The 18274-nt window shown below is 42.8% G+C and overlaps 1 protein-coding gene across 1 annotated transcript; it reads right to left on the bottom strand.

The window, feature by feature from the left end:
- Positions 1-13412: 13412 nt before the first annotated feature.
- On the bottom strand, positions 13413-14677 carry LOC102715475 (serine/threonine-protein kinase STY13-like). The gene has a single exon (XM_006653150.3). It carries the CDS (start codon positions 14653-14655, stop codon positions 13615-13617), a length of 1041 nt encoding a protein of 346 aa, XP_006653213.1. The 5' UTR covers positions 14656-14677; the 3' UTR covers positions 13413-13614.
- Between the last annotated feature and the right edge of the window lie 3597 nt (positions 14678-18274).

Below are 18274 nucleotides of genomic sequence, written 5' to 3'. Positions count from 1 at the left end.
GGAGAAAAATTGGACTTCGGCCCAATTTGGGAAGGAGGGGAAAAAGAAAGAAAAAGGAGGGAAAAAGGAAAGCCCCACTTTTGCTGAATTTTAAATTAATTATTGGACAAAAATTTTATACTTCTACAATTTAAGTTTAAATCCTATTAATCGATTTGGAACCTCGATTTAATTAAATTAATTCATTTAGAGAGATTTTTCCTGACTTAATTAAGCCAATTATTATTTACGAATTTCTTTTACGAATTAGTCTTGGGATTAAACTCTGGGTGTGACACTCAACGTGTAGAGCGGACTATTGCGGATTTTGGAGGCAGAGTGTTACACGTGCGCCACCAAGAGTCCAAGCTACCCTCGGCGGTCCGTCCAACCTGTAGCCCCTGATGCAGCTAGTACCGACTTCACCGACCCTAGTCCTGGAGTACAGCTTCTCTGCCAGCGGCGCAGTCGAAGACTGCAGCGACGCCAAGTCTGTTGCAAGCAGCAGCATGTCCGTATTCGGCAGGAACGAGCCCGGCCTCCCAAACAACTATAGGAGCCTTTTCGAAGACGAGGAAGAACCCGCTCCCACCGCCAGCCATCGCACTCCTTCCGAGCACTAGACGCTACCCTAGTCTGCGTTTTCCTTAGTCGTTGTGTGGTAGCTTTTGGTGTGTTAGGTTTGCTTCGCTTGGGGCTAGTGGTGCACCATAGCAGTAGCGTGGTTATGGTTGTACCGCCAGGAGTCGAGAGGTTTTTAAGTATGTTTTAAGTAAGACAATTACAATTCATTAAATAATTAAAGGCCTCTTTTCGCTTAATTGTTTATTTTTCTCCTTTCTCTTTCTGCTCCCTCCGCTTGTGCAGATGGCGAACACCCGTGACGGCCATCGCGACAACGACAACACTAACAACAATGGACCTCCCACACCTCCACCAGAGAACCCGTTGCTTGCTCAAATCATCGCAAGCCAAACACAGATGTTCACGCTCATGATGCAGTAGATACAAAAGCAGCAGCATCATCATCAACAGATGATCCAATAGCTTTTGAACCAGAACCAAAACCAAAATAACGAGCAGCATGGGCCACCCCCGGTGCAGTCCAAGATGCCCGAGTTCCTTCGGGTCAGACCCCCGACCTTCTTGAGCACCACCAACCCCATGGAGGCAAATGACTGGCTCCATGCAATTGAGAAGAAGTTGAACCTGCTTCAATGCACGGACCAGGAGAAGGTTACCTTGGCCGCACACCAACTGATGGGTCCTACCTCTGTGTGGTGGGATAATTTCTTGGTGTTCCACACTGCTACCACGAAGGTTACCTAGGCGAAGTTCTGCCACAACTACTGCAAGGCCCACATCTCGGATGGTATTGTTACGCAAAAGAAGAGAGAATTCCTTGGTCTGCAACAAGGTACCAAGTCTGTTACTGAGTATCTGCACAAATTCGACCGCCTAGCGTGATACGCCCCCGAGGATGTCCGCATAGACGTCGAAAGGCAAGAAAAGATCCTTGGAGAATTGGACAATGAGTTGAAGAAGCAGTTGCTTTCGGGTGACTATACTGACTTTGAGAGGTTAGTTGACAAGGCCATCCATCCGTCAGGAGGACACCAGCACCTCCAGATGGACAAGAAAAGGAAGGCCTCCTAGTTCAGGCCCAATCAGTAGCACCCATAGAAGCCCCGGTTCCACACCGGCCGTCACCCTCCAAGTTAGCAGCACGGACAATCCACCTTCATTTTCTGCCAGCATCGTCCCTACAACCCAAATAACTACAACAACATTGGGGGCCAGTCCCAGCGTGCCCCGGACCAGCGTCTCCTCCCAGCCCCAGCTCAACGTCAGCAAAATGCTCCTGCTCTGTCGATTCAGCCTCCGTCAACAAGTAAGGATCCAGGCACCAAGCCTAGAGTATGCTACAACTATGGCGACCCAGGCCACTTTGCTAACAAGTGCCCGGAAGCCGAAGTGTAGCGGGCAGAGGGTTGTGCAAGCACGTGTCAACCATGCCGCTGTAGAAGAAGCACAGGCTGCTCCAGAAGTGATACTGGATACGTTTCTTGTCAACTCAGTATTTGCTACAGAACTTTCTGATTCGGGTGCTACGCATTCTTTTATTTCAAGCAAGATTGTGGGAATGCATGGGTTAAGAAAAGAAAAACTAAGGAACCCGATGCAGGTTAGTACCCCTGGACATAGTGTAACCCATCGCGGAGATCCCTTCAGAAGCTGAGCAAGACAAGTGGCACTCCTTTTGACCATATTGATCCTATTTATTTTAAACTCCCGCTTATTTAATTCAAACATGCATTATTTACATACAGTATTTTTCCGTACTCTGTTCCTATTGTACCTAGGGTAACTGAAGTAGTTTTAGGTCTAGGCTATGCTTAGCCCTGCTTAGAACAAGTAGCACATGGGAAACTATAATCACTTGTAGACTGATCTAGGTTAAGGATTCATTATCCGTCAGGGTTAATTCCAACTAAAATACTGCTAATGGTGGGTCGTGGGTGCATGGTTTTGAGAGTCACACCCATGACAATTAAGGACCGGTTCACGGGATGCCCTGAAAATAATCCAGTGCTAACCACATGCCAAAATGGGTAAGGTGGGATTTGAAGCATGGCTTCGAACTATTGCGTACCAAGGCAAGGGTGGTCGTTATGGAGTATGGATGTGAGTCGTGGTGTAATGATGGCTTATGCTGCTTCCGGATTCACCAAGGCACAAGAGGAGACTGCTCGACTTGGTGTAAAGGAGGGGGTGAAATCTGAAGTCTGGTGCGATTAAATATGGAGGGTTATGTAAGGGGTCCTATCACGGTCTCCTATCCAGTGTGTCGTGGTGACATGTCGGCGCACGTTAAAGTGCAGTGGAGTTGTGTCTTGTGGGTATAGTAGTACACCTCTGATTAGAGTATAATCTTTTTGAATAGTCGTGCCCACGGTCACAGGCAAACTCCCAGATTCACTGTGATTAGTTGAACCTTTAATAACTTGGTTAAACTGGCTTTTACTTGGGATTACTGCAATATAGCGTAACGTTGAGTAGTGGGTTAGGCCTGTTGCAACGTGGTGTAGGATTGAACAGTGGTAGAGAAGCTTTATTTAAATGTTTTACTTAAATGCCTTTTTCATTTACTTTAAATCTCTGTTCTACTCAACTACGGCTTTTGTGCACCTAACCCTAGCCTATCCTTGTGTTTACCTGCATTCATATATTACTCCCTTTCCGTGCTGCTTATTGAGTACGTGGTTGTACTTAGCCTTGCGTATTTTCCCCTTCAAAGGTAGAATACTGTTCAGATGGAAGCGATTCTAAGGTTTGATGCTTCTCCGTCGTCAAGGTGCTCCTGTGGTTTGGAGCCAAGCTACGCTGGAGCCAGAAGACCTTTATTTTATTTCCCGATGTATGTCACTAGACTTTAATTGTCTTTTATTGTTGTTTTTAAGAACGATGGTGATGTAATCAACTGTCTATTGGTGTACCCTGGCTGGTACTGGATGGGAATTTTATTACACAATAAAGTTCAGAAATTCGTGTGTGAAATTTCTGGTCATGACAATTACGAAACCTTTGTATATATTTCATAGCCGATTTACCTTCTTGCTTCTTAACCAATATCAAATCTGTAGGTTTCATCTCATCCATGCAAGCAAAATAGTATTTTTGGAATTGTTTCTCTATATTGGCCCAACTTCTGATAGAATTTAGAGGTAATGATCTAAACCATGTGAAAGCCGATCCAGAAAGTGACAGTGGGAACAACTGAACCTTCAGGGTGTCATGAGTCGATGTCTCTCCATATTGTGCTAGGAATCGGTTGGCATGTTCAATTGTAGAAACATTATCCTGCCCTAAAAACAAGGAGAATTTTAGGATCATATATTTATCCACAGTGGAGTTGATGAATCGGTTTGTTATGCCTTGTTTGATCAATCTAGAGTTTTGATGAGCACATTGCACGATTTGATCAAGACGATGATTGGTGAGCACATTGCTCAAAGGGTTCAACTCAGGGGACAGTATTGGCCAGAAGGATCTCATCGGTATTGGCTCAATGAAGACAATGCAAGGGACAATGAGTTAGCCGATAAAGTTGTTGAGATAACGAGGAAATAATTTGGAGGCAGACCAAAAAAGCAAATAGATCTGTATCAGCTACCATATCCTGAGTGGTTTGATAGGGTTCCATTGCTATGCCGATATAGGATCCCGAGGTTCTCCTTATTTTCGGGGCAAGACGATGTTTCTACAATTGAACATATCAGCCGATTCCTAACATAATGTGGAGAGGCATCGGCTCATGACACCCTGAAGGTTCGGTTGTTCCCATTGTCACTTTCTAGATCGACTTCACATGGTTTTCATCTTTAGCTCTAAATTCTATCAGAAGCTGGGCCGATCTAGAAAAGCAATTTCATAAAAAATTATGTGCCGGAACAGATGAGCTGAGACTTACAAATTTAATTCTGGTTAGGTAGCAGGAAGGTGAATCGGCTATGAAATATATACAAAAGTTTCGTAATGTTCGCAGCCGACGCTATAATTTGAGCTTAAATGATAAACAGTTGGCGGAACTTGCATTCGGAGGACTATTAGAACCAATCAAAGACAAATTCTTTTGCCATGAGTTTGAAAGTCTGGCCCATCTCGTTCAAACGCTATCAGTTCATGAAAGCCGATTGCAAAGTGCAAATGAAGAGGAATTTTTGAGTCGCCAAAGCCAGAGCAGATAAGATAATTTTGAAGCATGAGTTCTCATACTTCAAAACTGAGGGGCACGTGTTAACACCAAAATTTGGTAAATTTCCTTGGAGGATTCAGTCATGGAAAGGCGCAACTAGCAGATAAAAATCTTATCCAAAAGAGACAGGATTCGAAAAGGAATCGTGAAGACCAAAGATTGGTGGCGTAAATTTATCTATTAATTAGAGTTAGTTAGGATTTTATTTATCTCTAAGGTTGTTAGAGTCCGATCGGGACTTGTGTGTTAGCGATTGTAACATCCTCGAAATTTTAAGAAAAAATTTTTGCGAAAATATTTTAAGTTGTTGTTCTTTGTTTTTGTCAAGTTGGAGCACTTAAAACTCATTCCATTTCTTTTATCTTTTCCTTTCGTCGCAATCCACCTAAATCTCCGTCATCAATTGAAATTCATTTGTAATTAATAATTACTCGATTCCACCATTTATCCTAGAGATCAATGCCAATCCATTTTCTTTAGCAAATATCTGCTTGTCAAGTTCATGCTATAAAATTCCGGTGTTCATAAATATCATCATTCGAAGTCATGTCGATATCTAGATTTCCGGTTCCATTTATTTATTTGTTTCATCCGATTTATATCCAAAGTCTCCATATCAAGTCTATTTAAATTTCACCCATTCGAATTCCAAAATCTTCATATTTATTTTCTATCAAAAATTGTCTTAAATAATCCAAATTATTGCAATTATCAAATTCGTTATTCGGGGAGTTCTACCGGCTCATAGCAAATCGCTGTTTTATTCGCTTATCCGAATTCTTATCTTTAAAATCATCTATCTTTTCTACCTTGCCCCAAAACCCATTCACCTCATCCTTTTTTCCCCCATGTTACCGACCCATTTTTCTCGGATCGGCTACAATCGGTATATCTCTTTCTTCGATTTTGTTCCTTCCAGCCTAAACCGGCCCGGGCCAAGTTAATTTAACCCAGCCTAGGCCGGCCCAATACCTCCACCGACCCCAAATTCAACGAAGCAGAGTTCGATCTGGTCGGCGCCGGAACCGGCAGCGCCGACGTTGTCATCATCCTCATCCCCTCTCCATCCGAGCCATCCATCCACCCAGCCATCTACCATCTGCTTCTCTTTGTCTCACAAAATCCGTCTCTCCAGTCCTCTCCGTGGGCGCCGCAGCCGAGCCGTAGCCGACGGCGCCGCCGTTGTTGCCATCCTCATCACGCAGCAGCAGTGAGCCACTCAGACATCCACGCGTCGTCATCGGGCGCACATCCTCGCCACCGATGTGCCAGCAACCGACTCAAAACCCCAGCTCATCGTCATCCTCTCTGCACCGCCTCTCTCTTGGCTACCGCCTCTGCTCTCTCTCAAATATTCTTCTCTGTCTTTCTTCTCCAACAACTAACCGCAGAGAAAACAAAGCTCTTGCATTCTTTCATCCTCTCCCTGAACCAGCAAGTACCATCGTCGCGAGGTTCGTCGCCACCGGCGCAAGGACGCCGTCGGACACAGTGTGGCCGCCGGCGCCGTTCTTGAGAAATTCGTCAACCTCGTTGTCTCTTCTTCCAAATCAAGGTATCCATCACCTTCGCCATGCTCGTGTTATTCTTTCCCCTCATTTTCCCGAGCCAAAATCACCGCCCGAACCCACCGGCGTCGCCGCTGCTCGTCGCTCCTCTGTTCGTCCTACACCGGCGCAAGTCGCGCCGCTGCTCCCGGCCGTCCCAGCCTCGGCTGAGGCTGCAGCAAGCCTTGAAACCCTTCCCTGGACCTTCCCCAGCCTCTGCCCTCACCGAAGCTCGCCGGAATCGGCACCTCCATGGTCGCCATCGCTATCCTGAACCGGTCGCCGCCGCCAGCCTACTCACCGGCGCTGCAGCTGCCTCCACCTAGGGGAATGGGTTCCCCTCGACTCCCTGGTCCCGGATCCGGCGCCCCTTGGCCGGAGCCGGCCACCTCCTGCTGCCGGCGTCCATCTCCCATGGCCGCTCCTCGTCTGTGAGAGAAAAGAAAGAACGAGAAAGAGGAAAGGAACAGAACGCACGGAAAGAAAAAAAGGGAGGAGAGAGAAAGGAGAGAAAAAAAAAAGAGGAAAAAGAAAAAGAAAAAAAAAAGAAGAAAAGGAAAAAAAAGAGAGAAGAGAAAAGAAAAGAAAATAATAAATAAATAAAGAAATGCGAGAAAGAAAATAAAATAATTGGAGTCCATCCTAATTTATTTTTCTATTCAAAATAAATCCAAAAATTATTTTCTCTGATTTAAATAATTCTTGGATCTTCAAATCTCAGATTTAAAATCCGAAACCATCATCTGACTCTTTAAGTCATTCCAAATTCAACGGCGATAGTTTCATCGCCATCCAAGACTCCGAAGTCAAAACCTTAATTTTAATCCTAGGGATTTTAATCCTAGGGTTACTATTCTTTAGTATCGGCGAAACCACTCGAAATCAACTTGACCTTTGACTCGTTGTATTATTATTTGGTTAGCCACTCTGCTATACTAAATAATTATGCAGTCAAATCTGAAGTTTATCCTAATATATCGACGATATTTGAAACGTCGATTTCATGTTATTTCTTTTGACCCGACCTCATTTAATTCCTAAATTCTTCTATTCTTATACACTAAACCAATGTATAAATTGAGTTATTGATTTAATTCAACAACTCAGTAGCCTACCATCATTGTCTAACCACTCCTTTAATTCGAGCCAACCATACCTGATTCATTTATTCTCTTTCAATACGTATTTTAATTTTAAATGCGTGTGCAATTCTCATATAGTTAATATTGTTTCCTATTTAATCATCCATAATCATTTACCGATTATATACCCATTTATATTCCTTTATCTGTATCAATTTCCATGTCCATGACAATATTTTGGATTAAACACCAAGTCTCACCGGTATTTAACGCATTAAATCACTCGCTCATCTTATAAAACCACATACGATCCTAGCATAACTACCCCACCATATACTCCTAGCTTCCACTGTTACCATATGCTATTATAAGCCCTAAACCTATTCGGACCTTTGACCCTAATCTTATTCTTCGAAACAGCTCAAACCTATTCGGATCCATCCATCCTCCAATATGTCAAAATATTCTTTCGAACCGTTGCTTCAAACTGTCATACGACATTGATTTCACAACTTATACAGTGATCCAGCTATCGACATCTTCTTAAATCCAAGTTTGTGTTGTTTACCACAAAATAACCTCATCTGACTTATCATGTTCTCTTTCGACACACTAAGTTATGGTCTCTCCCATCTAAAGTTTAAACTATCATTCCTATCCAATGGCTCAGTAAATTCTGACCTTCAACCAGCCATTGTCTATTCATACTATCTTTCATTCGAATCAACCCTTGCCTCGAGTTATACTCAATCTTTATTATATGGTAATTAAATCAATCTCGCAATATGCGAAGCCACATAAAATCATAACACATTCTTTTGATATCTTTTACTTCTAATCTCTATCATATACCATTCTAATTCTAGAGCATAATCGTCTAGATATACAATCATAATCTTGATCCTATGTTAGTTTAAAAGTCTTCTAAATCCCTTCCATTAATTATCCAATCATTATCTCTTTCTAGCTCCAACTTTTGTTATTTTATTGTTTATTTATAGCTTTTAGTTTTATAGTTTTGTTTATTGTCTATTCTTGTGTGCGTGCGCTAGGTTGTATAGAAGAGGAGTTTATCAGGTCGCCGTAGGAGCTGATGTGGACCCAGATGGCTACGTTGAAACCCCCGGAAAACTACATATTGCAAGGCAAGCATTAATCTATCCTTGATCAACTTGAGAACCTAACTAGAGAACCACTTAGTTATTTTATGCATTATTTACTTGCAAAGTTATTTTGGCGTACCATTATTTTCAAATAATCTTGTTATATTAGTTATTGCCCTATACTTAATTTACTATCATTGCCAATACCATAAACTACCATATCATGTTCCCTGATAACCTAGGTATAAGTTGTATATTACATCAGATTAATGTTATAGTGGGTAATACCACCAAAACCCTGTATAAAATATATTTTGATATGAATCACTCGTTCGAAGTGATATGGAGGTTAATTCTGAGTAAAGATGATATTTTGAATAATTTTCTTATGCCATGTGAAGCGATGTAATTGCGCCCATCCGCATGATCGAGATATTCGAACTTAGCATATGCTGCTCCAGTGAATTGATGATCTGCAGCCTATCGGTGTATATGGCAATATCGGCCTTAGGTGTGTACTGGCCACTGAGTGTTGGTGAGAATTGTTGAGTGAGGGTGCTGCGTGTACCCAGGGTACTATGTATACCCAAAAGAGGTCAGGAGGAGCTGATGTGCCTCTGAGACGCTCAATAGTGGGTGAAAGTTGTGGCGGGTTGGAACACACCCCCTCTGCGTTCGGGACGGGGCCAACAACCACAAAATCCTTTAACCCGCTAGGTGGATCTTAGATGAACTTGGGGCAGTATTATGTTATGTTATTTACAGCCCTACAAATTGTGAATATCGTGCGGGTAAAGCTGGGCATACACTGCAGAGTTGTACAGTATTCAAATACGTCGTACTCCCAGTTAATGGAGATACGTCATAGGGTGATTCCTATTCCCATGGTATGAGTACTCTTTTACGATTAAAATGTGGATTTGATAGTGTTGAGAATAACAGTAATTTAATATTACTATTGTTTTAAAATATCGTTTTATACCTCTATTGAATAAAATATTTATGAAAGTAGGGCAAAACTATTTATGATAGGCTTATTATCAAACCCCCTTTGATGAACCATATTTCTTTTGTACCACTTGCATGTATTATACTTGTTTAGTTATGGTTATGGCTTGTTGGGTACTTTTATACTCACCCCTTGCATAAAATGTGGTTCAGAAGAGCAGGTCTTCATCAAGGTTGTTTGTATTAGGGTCGCTTCCTTCGCTCGAGCTTGCCTGTGGTGTTGTTGGGTCTTCTGCTTGCTGTCTGGTTGGTCTTTTCGAAAAGCTAGGCCGACATGCCATATTTCCACTGCTAAGTAAGTATATTTCGCTGAGCTTGTGCTTTTATACTTTTTCTGTGTGCAACTGCATCCTGGGCAGTTGTGGCTTGTGGGATTCCTGTTTATTTCAGGTACATCCCCACAGCAATAGAATCTAAATAGGAGTTTATTATTTCTTTTTATCTATTAGGAGTTGTATGTCGTGTCCAACACGGATTAGCCTCTACCCGAGGGTATAAATATGTATGTCCGGGGTTATTGTAAACCATCTACATCATAATTTATATCATCTACTTTCGACGCATCGCCACCCTCTCCTGAGGTTTCAACTCCAGCGGAATTTGGCACTTGACGCGGGGCAGCATCGCTTCGATTACCGGCGGAGGAGTAAGTCCTATGCTCCGCCGGGCCACGGTAATCGCATCGGCTAGATTAGGACCATCTCGGTTTAGTCCGATCTTCTAATCTGGTTGTGCGATTGCTAGTTATCATATCATTTTCAGCTTGAGTTACTTCTGTATCTTGAGTTGATTTGGTCGACCACTTTAGGTAATTTACGTTGATTGATATTTGTTGTTTGACATATTCAATCTAGTACTGTCTCGGTTCGGTCCGATCTAGTAGATTGCGTTTATCAGATAGTTTATATCAGATTGATGTATCTTATTCATTGTTTTATCGGAGTACCAGCCGATAAGTTACCGGTCATCAGCTTGATAGTAATCTAGATCTGTTTAGTATCTATCCGGACATTGCTAGGTCATTGCTTAGGTGTAATCTTGAACTGTCTCGGTTGGGTCCGATCTTCTATGATTATTCTTAGCATTCTGGGCTAGATATTTTGATCCTGGTTGTTTGTCTATAGCCGATGATCTTTGCCGATCTACGTGTTCATTATATTTATATCAATAGAGTAGTCGATTGCCTTACTGTATTATTTTTATACCAATCGGCTTGATATATTTAGATCGGCAGTTATTTATGTTGCATCGACTTATGAGAATTCCATGCAAATTGGATTTAGCCAATCGCAGCAAAACATTCATTGTTGATTTAAATTATTCCAAGTAATTTATTAGCCTTATCGATCTTTGTGTTTCCTATAATTATATCGTGCTCAACTGCATACTCTCTTGGTTAAGTCTGATCTATGTATGTTTGGTTTGATCTGGTTATAGGGGCTCGTCCGGTCGTCTAAGATTAATAAGTAACTTGGCGGATTACGTTGGTCTAATATTTAATTCAAATCTATTTCTATCAGGTTTCTAGCCGATCCGAGCTTTTTATAGCCGATTGCTCAGTCTATTGGCTAACTGCTGCTGCGTCAACATTCGATCGGCTGGATTACTACTCACCTATCGGCTCGATAGCCGATCGGCTTGTTTTACTGTTCATCTTGTCAGTTGCAGGATCAAACTGACTGGCACGACCGCGCAGTTTCTAAGAATTAGGTCCTGCACTTAAGCTGTTTGATATTGACTCCCAGGGCTTCGTGTGTGACACGTCATCGTTCACATTTTGATGTCAACACCACCCAACCAATGCATTTAATGCGAAGGGAGGAGGCTTGGAGCATGCGTCGCCTGCATACTGAGCATGGGCGTGCGCCTGCGCAGCATTGAATGCCGCACAGGTGCGCGTGCGTCCCATGTTCGCCCCTCGCAGAATAAGAGGCAAAAAAGGGACATGTGTCCCTGACAGGGCGGTGACGCCCCTGCCACTACATGATAGTCTGATCCTACTCCGATGCCCCTGCCATAACAGTAGAGAAGAGAAGGCGGCTGGCCCGCTCGAACCGTTGGGTCCAAGTGATCGTAGGTCCCAAGGTCTAGATACTGACAGATGGGACCAGGCAGGAGAGGCGTGGTTGCCCTCTCCGCCAACCCTTTGACTGATGGGACCGGGTAAAGAGGACATGATTGCTCAATACACCTACCCACTGACGGATGGGACCGAACGAGAGTAGTTTGACACCAGCAAACCACCACAGCGTCAACGAAGCATGATGATGGGCTGCAAGCCGTAGCGTAATGACCACCTATGCCTCGGTAGTTGGTAAGACCATGGCGTCTGTGGTGTCCCATTACTACTATAAAAGAAGGTCATGCCCAACCGTTAGGGGGACAGACCAAAAATAGACATAGCATTACTTTCCTCTAGAAGCTTGTACGCATTTACTCATATAGTGCTCAAGCAACAGGAGTAGAGTATTACGCCTCCTGGCTGCTTGAACCTGTATAATTTCTTCTGTGTGCTTTCTTGGTTTTCTTGGACTCAACCCTACACCCTAGGCCGTTCAGTGGACACCCGCTCGAGGAGCTCAGACTCCGACACCGACCTAGGCCCGATGGCTGTCGTGCCGTAGCACCGTGCTTTGGGTGAGGCCGCCGTGCTGCGGGTTTTCTGGCCAACTATACCCGGAAGCAACTCGGGTCGCTGGTTTGGCGGGGTGACGGAGAAAAACAGAGGAAACACTACTCACTTATATACTAGCATAATGGCCGCACTTTACCATAGGGATAAAAAGAATTATTCCATGTAAAATTCCGTTAAAACAAATGATATATATATTTGACACGTATATATAATTTAATGGACATACAGTTGCATAAAAACATATACTCCTATGTCTATTAATAAATACACCGTTCATAATAACAAATAAATTCATTGCATATTATTATTATAGTTTGGTGTAATTCATGATTATTTTTGCTAATGAATGATAACGGTAAACACTTTTATATAGCTAAAATACATACAATAGTAGTGACATAATTTTTAAAGAGATCGGCAAATCAAATAAATTGTTCTTTAAACCAGTTCAGCAAAGTAAGATAAATTGCTCGCGCATGATCCGGTAGTGATGCATATGACAACCAAAAAAAAAATCCAATTAGGCTTGCAGTGATAAGTCAGCCGTGCGAGCATGTCCAGCCATGGAACTGCCTTAATTTTGCGGCCTACTACAAAGTTTGCCGTTGCTCCTGTCACCTATTCCGTATCTCTTAATCAACAGTTGCATGTCTTTGAGCCACCTCAAAGATGATTAACAGGATGAATCGTTTGTGCTATATCGATTTAAATGACAATTAATTGACAGGCTACACGTATTTATAAAATTCCGATAAACAAAGCTTCAACAATTTAATTTATTTACTGACAGCTAGCATGTCATTCGGTGAGCGTTTGTAAAATTAGGTTTGTGATTTTATCGTAAAACAAATTTGTTGTGTGTATATCATTTTCCTTAATCGGATTAGCTGCATATATTTGGTTTTCCATTGATTTTATCAAGAGAGTTGCTGGTTGTTTTTCTGGTTACTGAATGATTGGATATGAAATGTTGATTCGTATTTTCATTTTGTTTTTTGATATTCTTTCTTAGTATTTTTTTGGTTTTTCTTTTTATGTTTTGCCTCCGTCGCGCTCCTGCATGCCTGGGCCCAGCCAGTAAGCCGCCTCTCCCTTGGCCCGACGTACCAACACAAATAGAGCTAGATGTGTACAGCTAAAATCTTTACAGTGACCTATAATGTACACAATATACAAATGTACACCAGTGCACACCCATGGCATACGCTCAGATTTTTTTGAATCTGCTAACTCTAGCGCACACACTGCATTTGGGAGAAGGAAAATTATATTCCTATGTCCTCCAATCATATTGGTGGAAGAGTGATTAAGCATGTCATTAGATAAACATGGAACTAATTTGCATGTACTATGGCGAGGGATGGATAGCTAATATTACACCTATACTTGAACATATTGTATGTGCACGCAACAACGAATTGATCAAACAATATCTACAAGAAAGTTATTTCAATCTAAAAACCACGACGCCTGAAAACCGTATCTATAAGAAAATCATTTTAATCTAAACACCACGACATCTGACGGAGAAGCAGAAGCACCTAGAAGACTGCCCCACTGACACCATGCCACGATCTTTCTTGGTATCTAATTTCTCCAACATTTCCATAACCTCTTGCATCCCTGGACGCGACGCCGGCTCGGCGTCCCAGCATCTCCTCATGATGCGTGCCATGTCTCGCGGGCAGCACTTTGGGATCTCAGGCCGCACGTGTTTCTTGAGGACTGCTGATTTGATGTCGTCCAACTTGATATCCATGTAGGGTATCTTGCAGCAGTAGATTTCCCAGAGGCAGATGTCAAAGCTGTACACGTCACACTTGTGGTTATACGGCTTTCCGACAAGCAGCTCCGGTGCCATGTAGCACGACGTGTCTGTCAGCGCCGTCATGTCCTTCGGGTCATAGTCAATACAAGCCACGCCGAAGTCGGCAATCTTGAGGTTGAGGTTGTCGTCAAGGAGCATGTTTTCAGTCTTGACGCTACGGTGCACGATGTTCTTCGAGTGGAGGTAGCTCAACCCTCTCGCCATTGCCAGTGCAAAGTTGATGACATTCTTGTATGAAAGTTTACGTTCCATATGCTTGATTAGATAGTCCTTCAGCGTTCCTCCGGTGAGGTGCTCGACCAGGACGAACGACGTTGTGTCCGGCGGTGGCGAGTTACCGATGAATGCGCCAACGAGCTTGGCGATGCTCGGATGGTCCATCTGGTGCCAGGCGTTAGCCACATCCCGCAGCGGCTCTCCAAGTTGGGCGATCTGTTCTGGCGTCGAGCGCCCGTCCCGTCCCCACTCGAGCAGCTTCACGGCGACATCGCGGCCATGGTACTTGCCGCAGAACAGCGTACCGGATAGCTCTTGCCTAATAAAGTCGTTGATCTCCAGCCTGGAGAGGTCGATCTCCCACAGCACCTTTGGCACCTCGCCGCCGGCATTGAAGCTGCTGCACCGCTTGGCAGTCATCTTCTCCTGGGGACGTATGTCCATGCTGGACGGGTCAAGCTGCAGATCTGTGCTCGCTTTTTCCTCCGCTCCCAACGCCATGGCCGTCGTCTCTCCGCCGCAAGCCAACACTGGAGGATGGATCAAGTGAAGATCGATGTGAAGGGGAGGAGGGCTTTCGGTTGTGGATATAAATGGCTGGGAATATTGTCCGAATCGGATCGACTAGAATCCCGTACGTAACCGAAGCGGACTGGAGTTGAGCTCCGATTTCAAATCTGACCGACACTTGTTGTTCCTACTAATAATTAACGTAGCTGATTAACGTAGAAGATTAGCGTAGAAGCAGCCAACAATTTGCTATGTTGACCGCCCGATCAGTCTTGTGATCGGTGATTTCAGACTCACCAGATTTATCCATAGAACGCTTTGGGTTTCGTGTCCTCTGTTATCTCTATTTTTTATAGTAGCAGATAGACCAGAAAAATAACTCTGCGGTGCAGCGTATTAAGATAATTTCAATAATATATATTAAGTTAATTTCAATTATAATAAAATACTCGCTCCGGTCTTAATAGATGATGCTAGTTTTTTTACACATATTTAACCATTTGGCACATATTTGCATAATTTTTTTATACCCAAATTATATGTTACATTTGAAATATAACTCTATTATTATAAAAAAAATAATAATTATGTCATTATTTTCGTCCATCGTCCGGGCCAAGAATTTCGTACGTAGGTTCCACGCGCCTTGGTCCAGTTGGCCGCACGGGACATGCGCTTTGCGCCTACGCGTGATTTGTCACTTGCGCACGCCTCGCCCGAGTGGGCTGGCCGCATGCTTTGCACATGTGTTCCATCGTCCACGTGTCATCGAAGGGTCGGCCGGAATTTGTTTCCACAGGTCATCGAAGGCTGCGTTGCTAGGCCATGGGCATTTTCAAAGATGATGAATGCTAAGGCTGTTCAAGTTGGGCTTGGCCTGATGAGCCCAGCCCAAAAAAGCCTGAGTTGACCTGGCCTGACTATGCATCAGGCTAGGCCCGGCCTATATTTTTAAGCCCAAGAACCCAATATTTATATATAAAAAACCCTAAAAATGCCTAAAAAAAATCTAGAAAAGCCTACCTCGGCCCAAGAAAACCGGATGTAGGGTCAGGCCTAGGTTTTGTTTTTCTCTTAATTGTCGGGCTCGTGCCGTAGTCCTGAACTGGCCTAAGGTTTAAATAGGCCTAGCGAGGGCTGATAGCTAGCGGTTAGGCCTGCTAATGGGTTGAATGGAAATAAATTAAATGGGTCGAGTTTTAATTTGAACTGTCTTTGGTTGGGTACAAATGGATTGTTACTTCAAATGGATTAGATTGGGTTGGGTTATAGAGACATATGGATTGGTATGGACTAGGTTTGGTCAGGTGATTTTAGTTTTTAAATGGATTTAACCCGTGGAGGGCAAATGGATTCTTTAATTGGATAGCTAATAGATAAGAGAATAGACATACGTGGGACCCACATGTAGAAATTGATCAAAATTTGCACAAAGTTGCTCTTACACATAATAAATCATCCCACCAAATTTCAGTCAAATTTGATAAATTTTTATAGTGTGAACGCGAGTTTTAAAATTTTAGGTCCGAGTTTATACATACCAAATGGGCGCATCCATTCTACTAAAGTGGGTTGGATCCATTTTAACTAAATGATTTGATGCGAGTTGGACTAAAATTGAAGTTGGATTGGTTTGGATTAGATCCTAATAAAAAATAATTTGGGTGGGTTGGTTTGGTAGACTAGCTAGTAAAGGGATGTATTGAAGTGGGTTTGGATTAGATCTAAATCCATTAGCAGAACTACTAGCGGTAGAGGGTGTTAGGGTTGGGGCTGACTGCGCTACCTCATCTTTAGTGTTTAGTGTTACAGTAGCTCGATAGCTTCCCATCGATGTGTACCTGATCAACTTGTAATTGATCTTGTATGTTCTCCCCAATCTTAATGAATTTCGATGAGCCTACCCGGCAAAAAAAATCCATTGCTTGTGGCTCGCTGCATGGCAACCAGACCAACTGATACCAGTGCTGTATCGATTGATTTTATGTGAGTGACTCTTGAGTATATTTTATGGTTTATTTCCGTTTCATAGATTCGGTTGACAACGATGTGATTGAGTCAACTATAAAAGAACATGTGTGTGGAGATAATTATTTCTTGATTTGCTTGTTTACATAAACTCTGCATCGTGGAAGTCGGTAGCTCAACAATATTATTTATTTACAATATTATGTGGAAGCTCAACAACCATAGAGAATACACGGCGGCTTCGGCCTACAAGGCGCATCTATTAGACACCACAGCCACAAACTACAACACCTTAATATGGACACCACGCAAGTGCAAGACCTTCGCCTGGCTCATCTTACAAAACAGAGTTTGGACTGCCGATAGACTCGTAAATTTGAGAGCGTCCAAATGGGAGTCTCTAGCCCTTATGCCGCTAGAACCAGGAAACGACCATTCATCTAAAGAATGCCGTCATTCAAGAAGAATCTAGGCACACATTGCAAACTGGATGGCCTACAACCATCTAAACCCCGTCCAATGGCAGGACGCTTCGACGGTTCTTAAGTGGTGGGAGGCGGTAGCAAAGACAAATGGAGCCCTAAACAAGGGCGGACTTAGTCCAAAAATCGAGTGACGGCACCTTATTAGGATGGTTAGTGTGCTAAAGTTTTTTTACTTAATTATATATTAGTAATATACTAAATATTAAATTTGAGTGGGGTACTAGAACCTCAATCACCGTAACATGCATCCGCCCCTGGCTAAGCCTGCCAGTGGATTATAATCCAATCCAAATCCGCTTCAATCCATTTCTTTGCTAATTAGTTTACCAAATCAACCCGCACCAATTATCTTTTATTGGGATCCAATCTAAGCCAATCCAACTTTGATCTTGGCCCAACCCGCACCAACCCATTTGGTTAAAATGGATTTAACCCACCCTTGCAAAATGGATGCACCATTTAATATGTATAAACTCGGACCTAAAATTTTAAAACTCGCGTTCACACTATAAAAGTTTATCAAATTTGACTAAAATTTAGTGGGATGATCTGTTATGTATAAAAGCAACTTTGTGCAAATTTTGATCAATTTCTACATGTGGGCCCCACATATGTCTATTATCTTATTCATTAGCTATCCAATTAAAAGATCCATTTACCCTCCACGGGTTAAATCCATTTAGAATCTAAAATAACCTAACCAAATTCAGGCCATACCAATCCATTTGTCTCTATAACCCAATCCAATCCAGATCATTTGAAGTTACAATCCATTTGCATCCAACCAAACACAATGCAAATTAAAACCAATCCATTTAACCCATTTCCATCCAACCCATTAGCAAGTCTACCCCTGGCCCCAAAGAAGGCCTTACGCTCACTCATGCTGCTGTTGGCGTGGGAAATCTGGAACGAAGGGAATCGCAGAACCTTCCAGAGAAAAGAGCTCCCAGTGGCTAGTTTGCTGGCAAAAATCAAAGAAGAGACCAAAACCTGGGTCCTGGCGGGAGCTAAAAAGCTCGGTGACTGGCTCACCTTTACTTAGCTATGGCCTGAGACCCGTCTTACTTTTTGTACAGTACTTACACCCCTCTATTCAATGAAAATGACAAGAAAACCCTTTCCATCATCTACTGCAAACAAAAATGGGGGCAAAA

This window comes from Oryza brachyantha, chromosome 4, assembly GCF_000231095.2.
Source record: "Oryza brachyantha chromosome 4, ObraRS2, whole genome shotgun sequence".
Taxonomy (NCBI): domain Eukaryota; kingdom Viridiplantae; phylum Streptophyta; class Magnoliopsida; order Poales; family Poaceae; genus Oryza; species Oryza brachyantha.
This window is presented reverse-complemented; position numbering and strand designations above follow the sequence as displayed.

Coding starts and splice junctions, on each gene's coding strand:
- LOC102715475 (XM_006653150.3), bottom strand. CDS start 14,655: ATGGCGTTGGGAGCGGAGGAAAAAGCGAGCACAGATCTGCAGCTTGAC.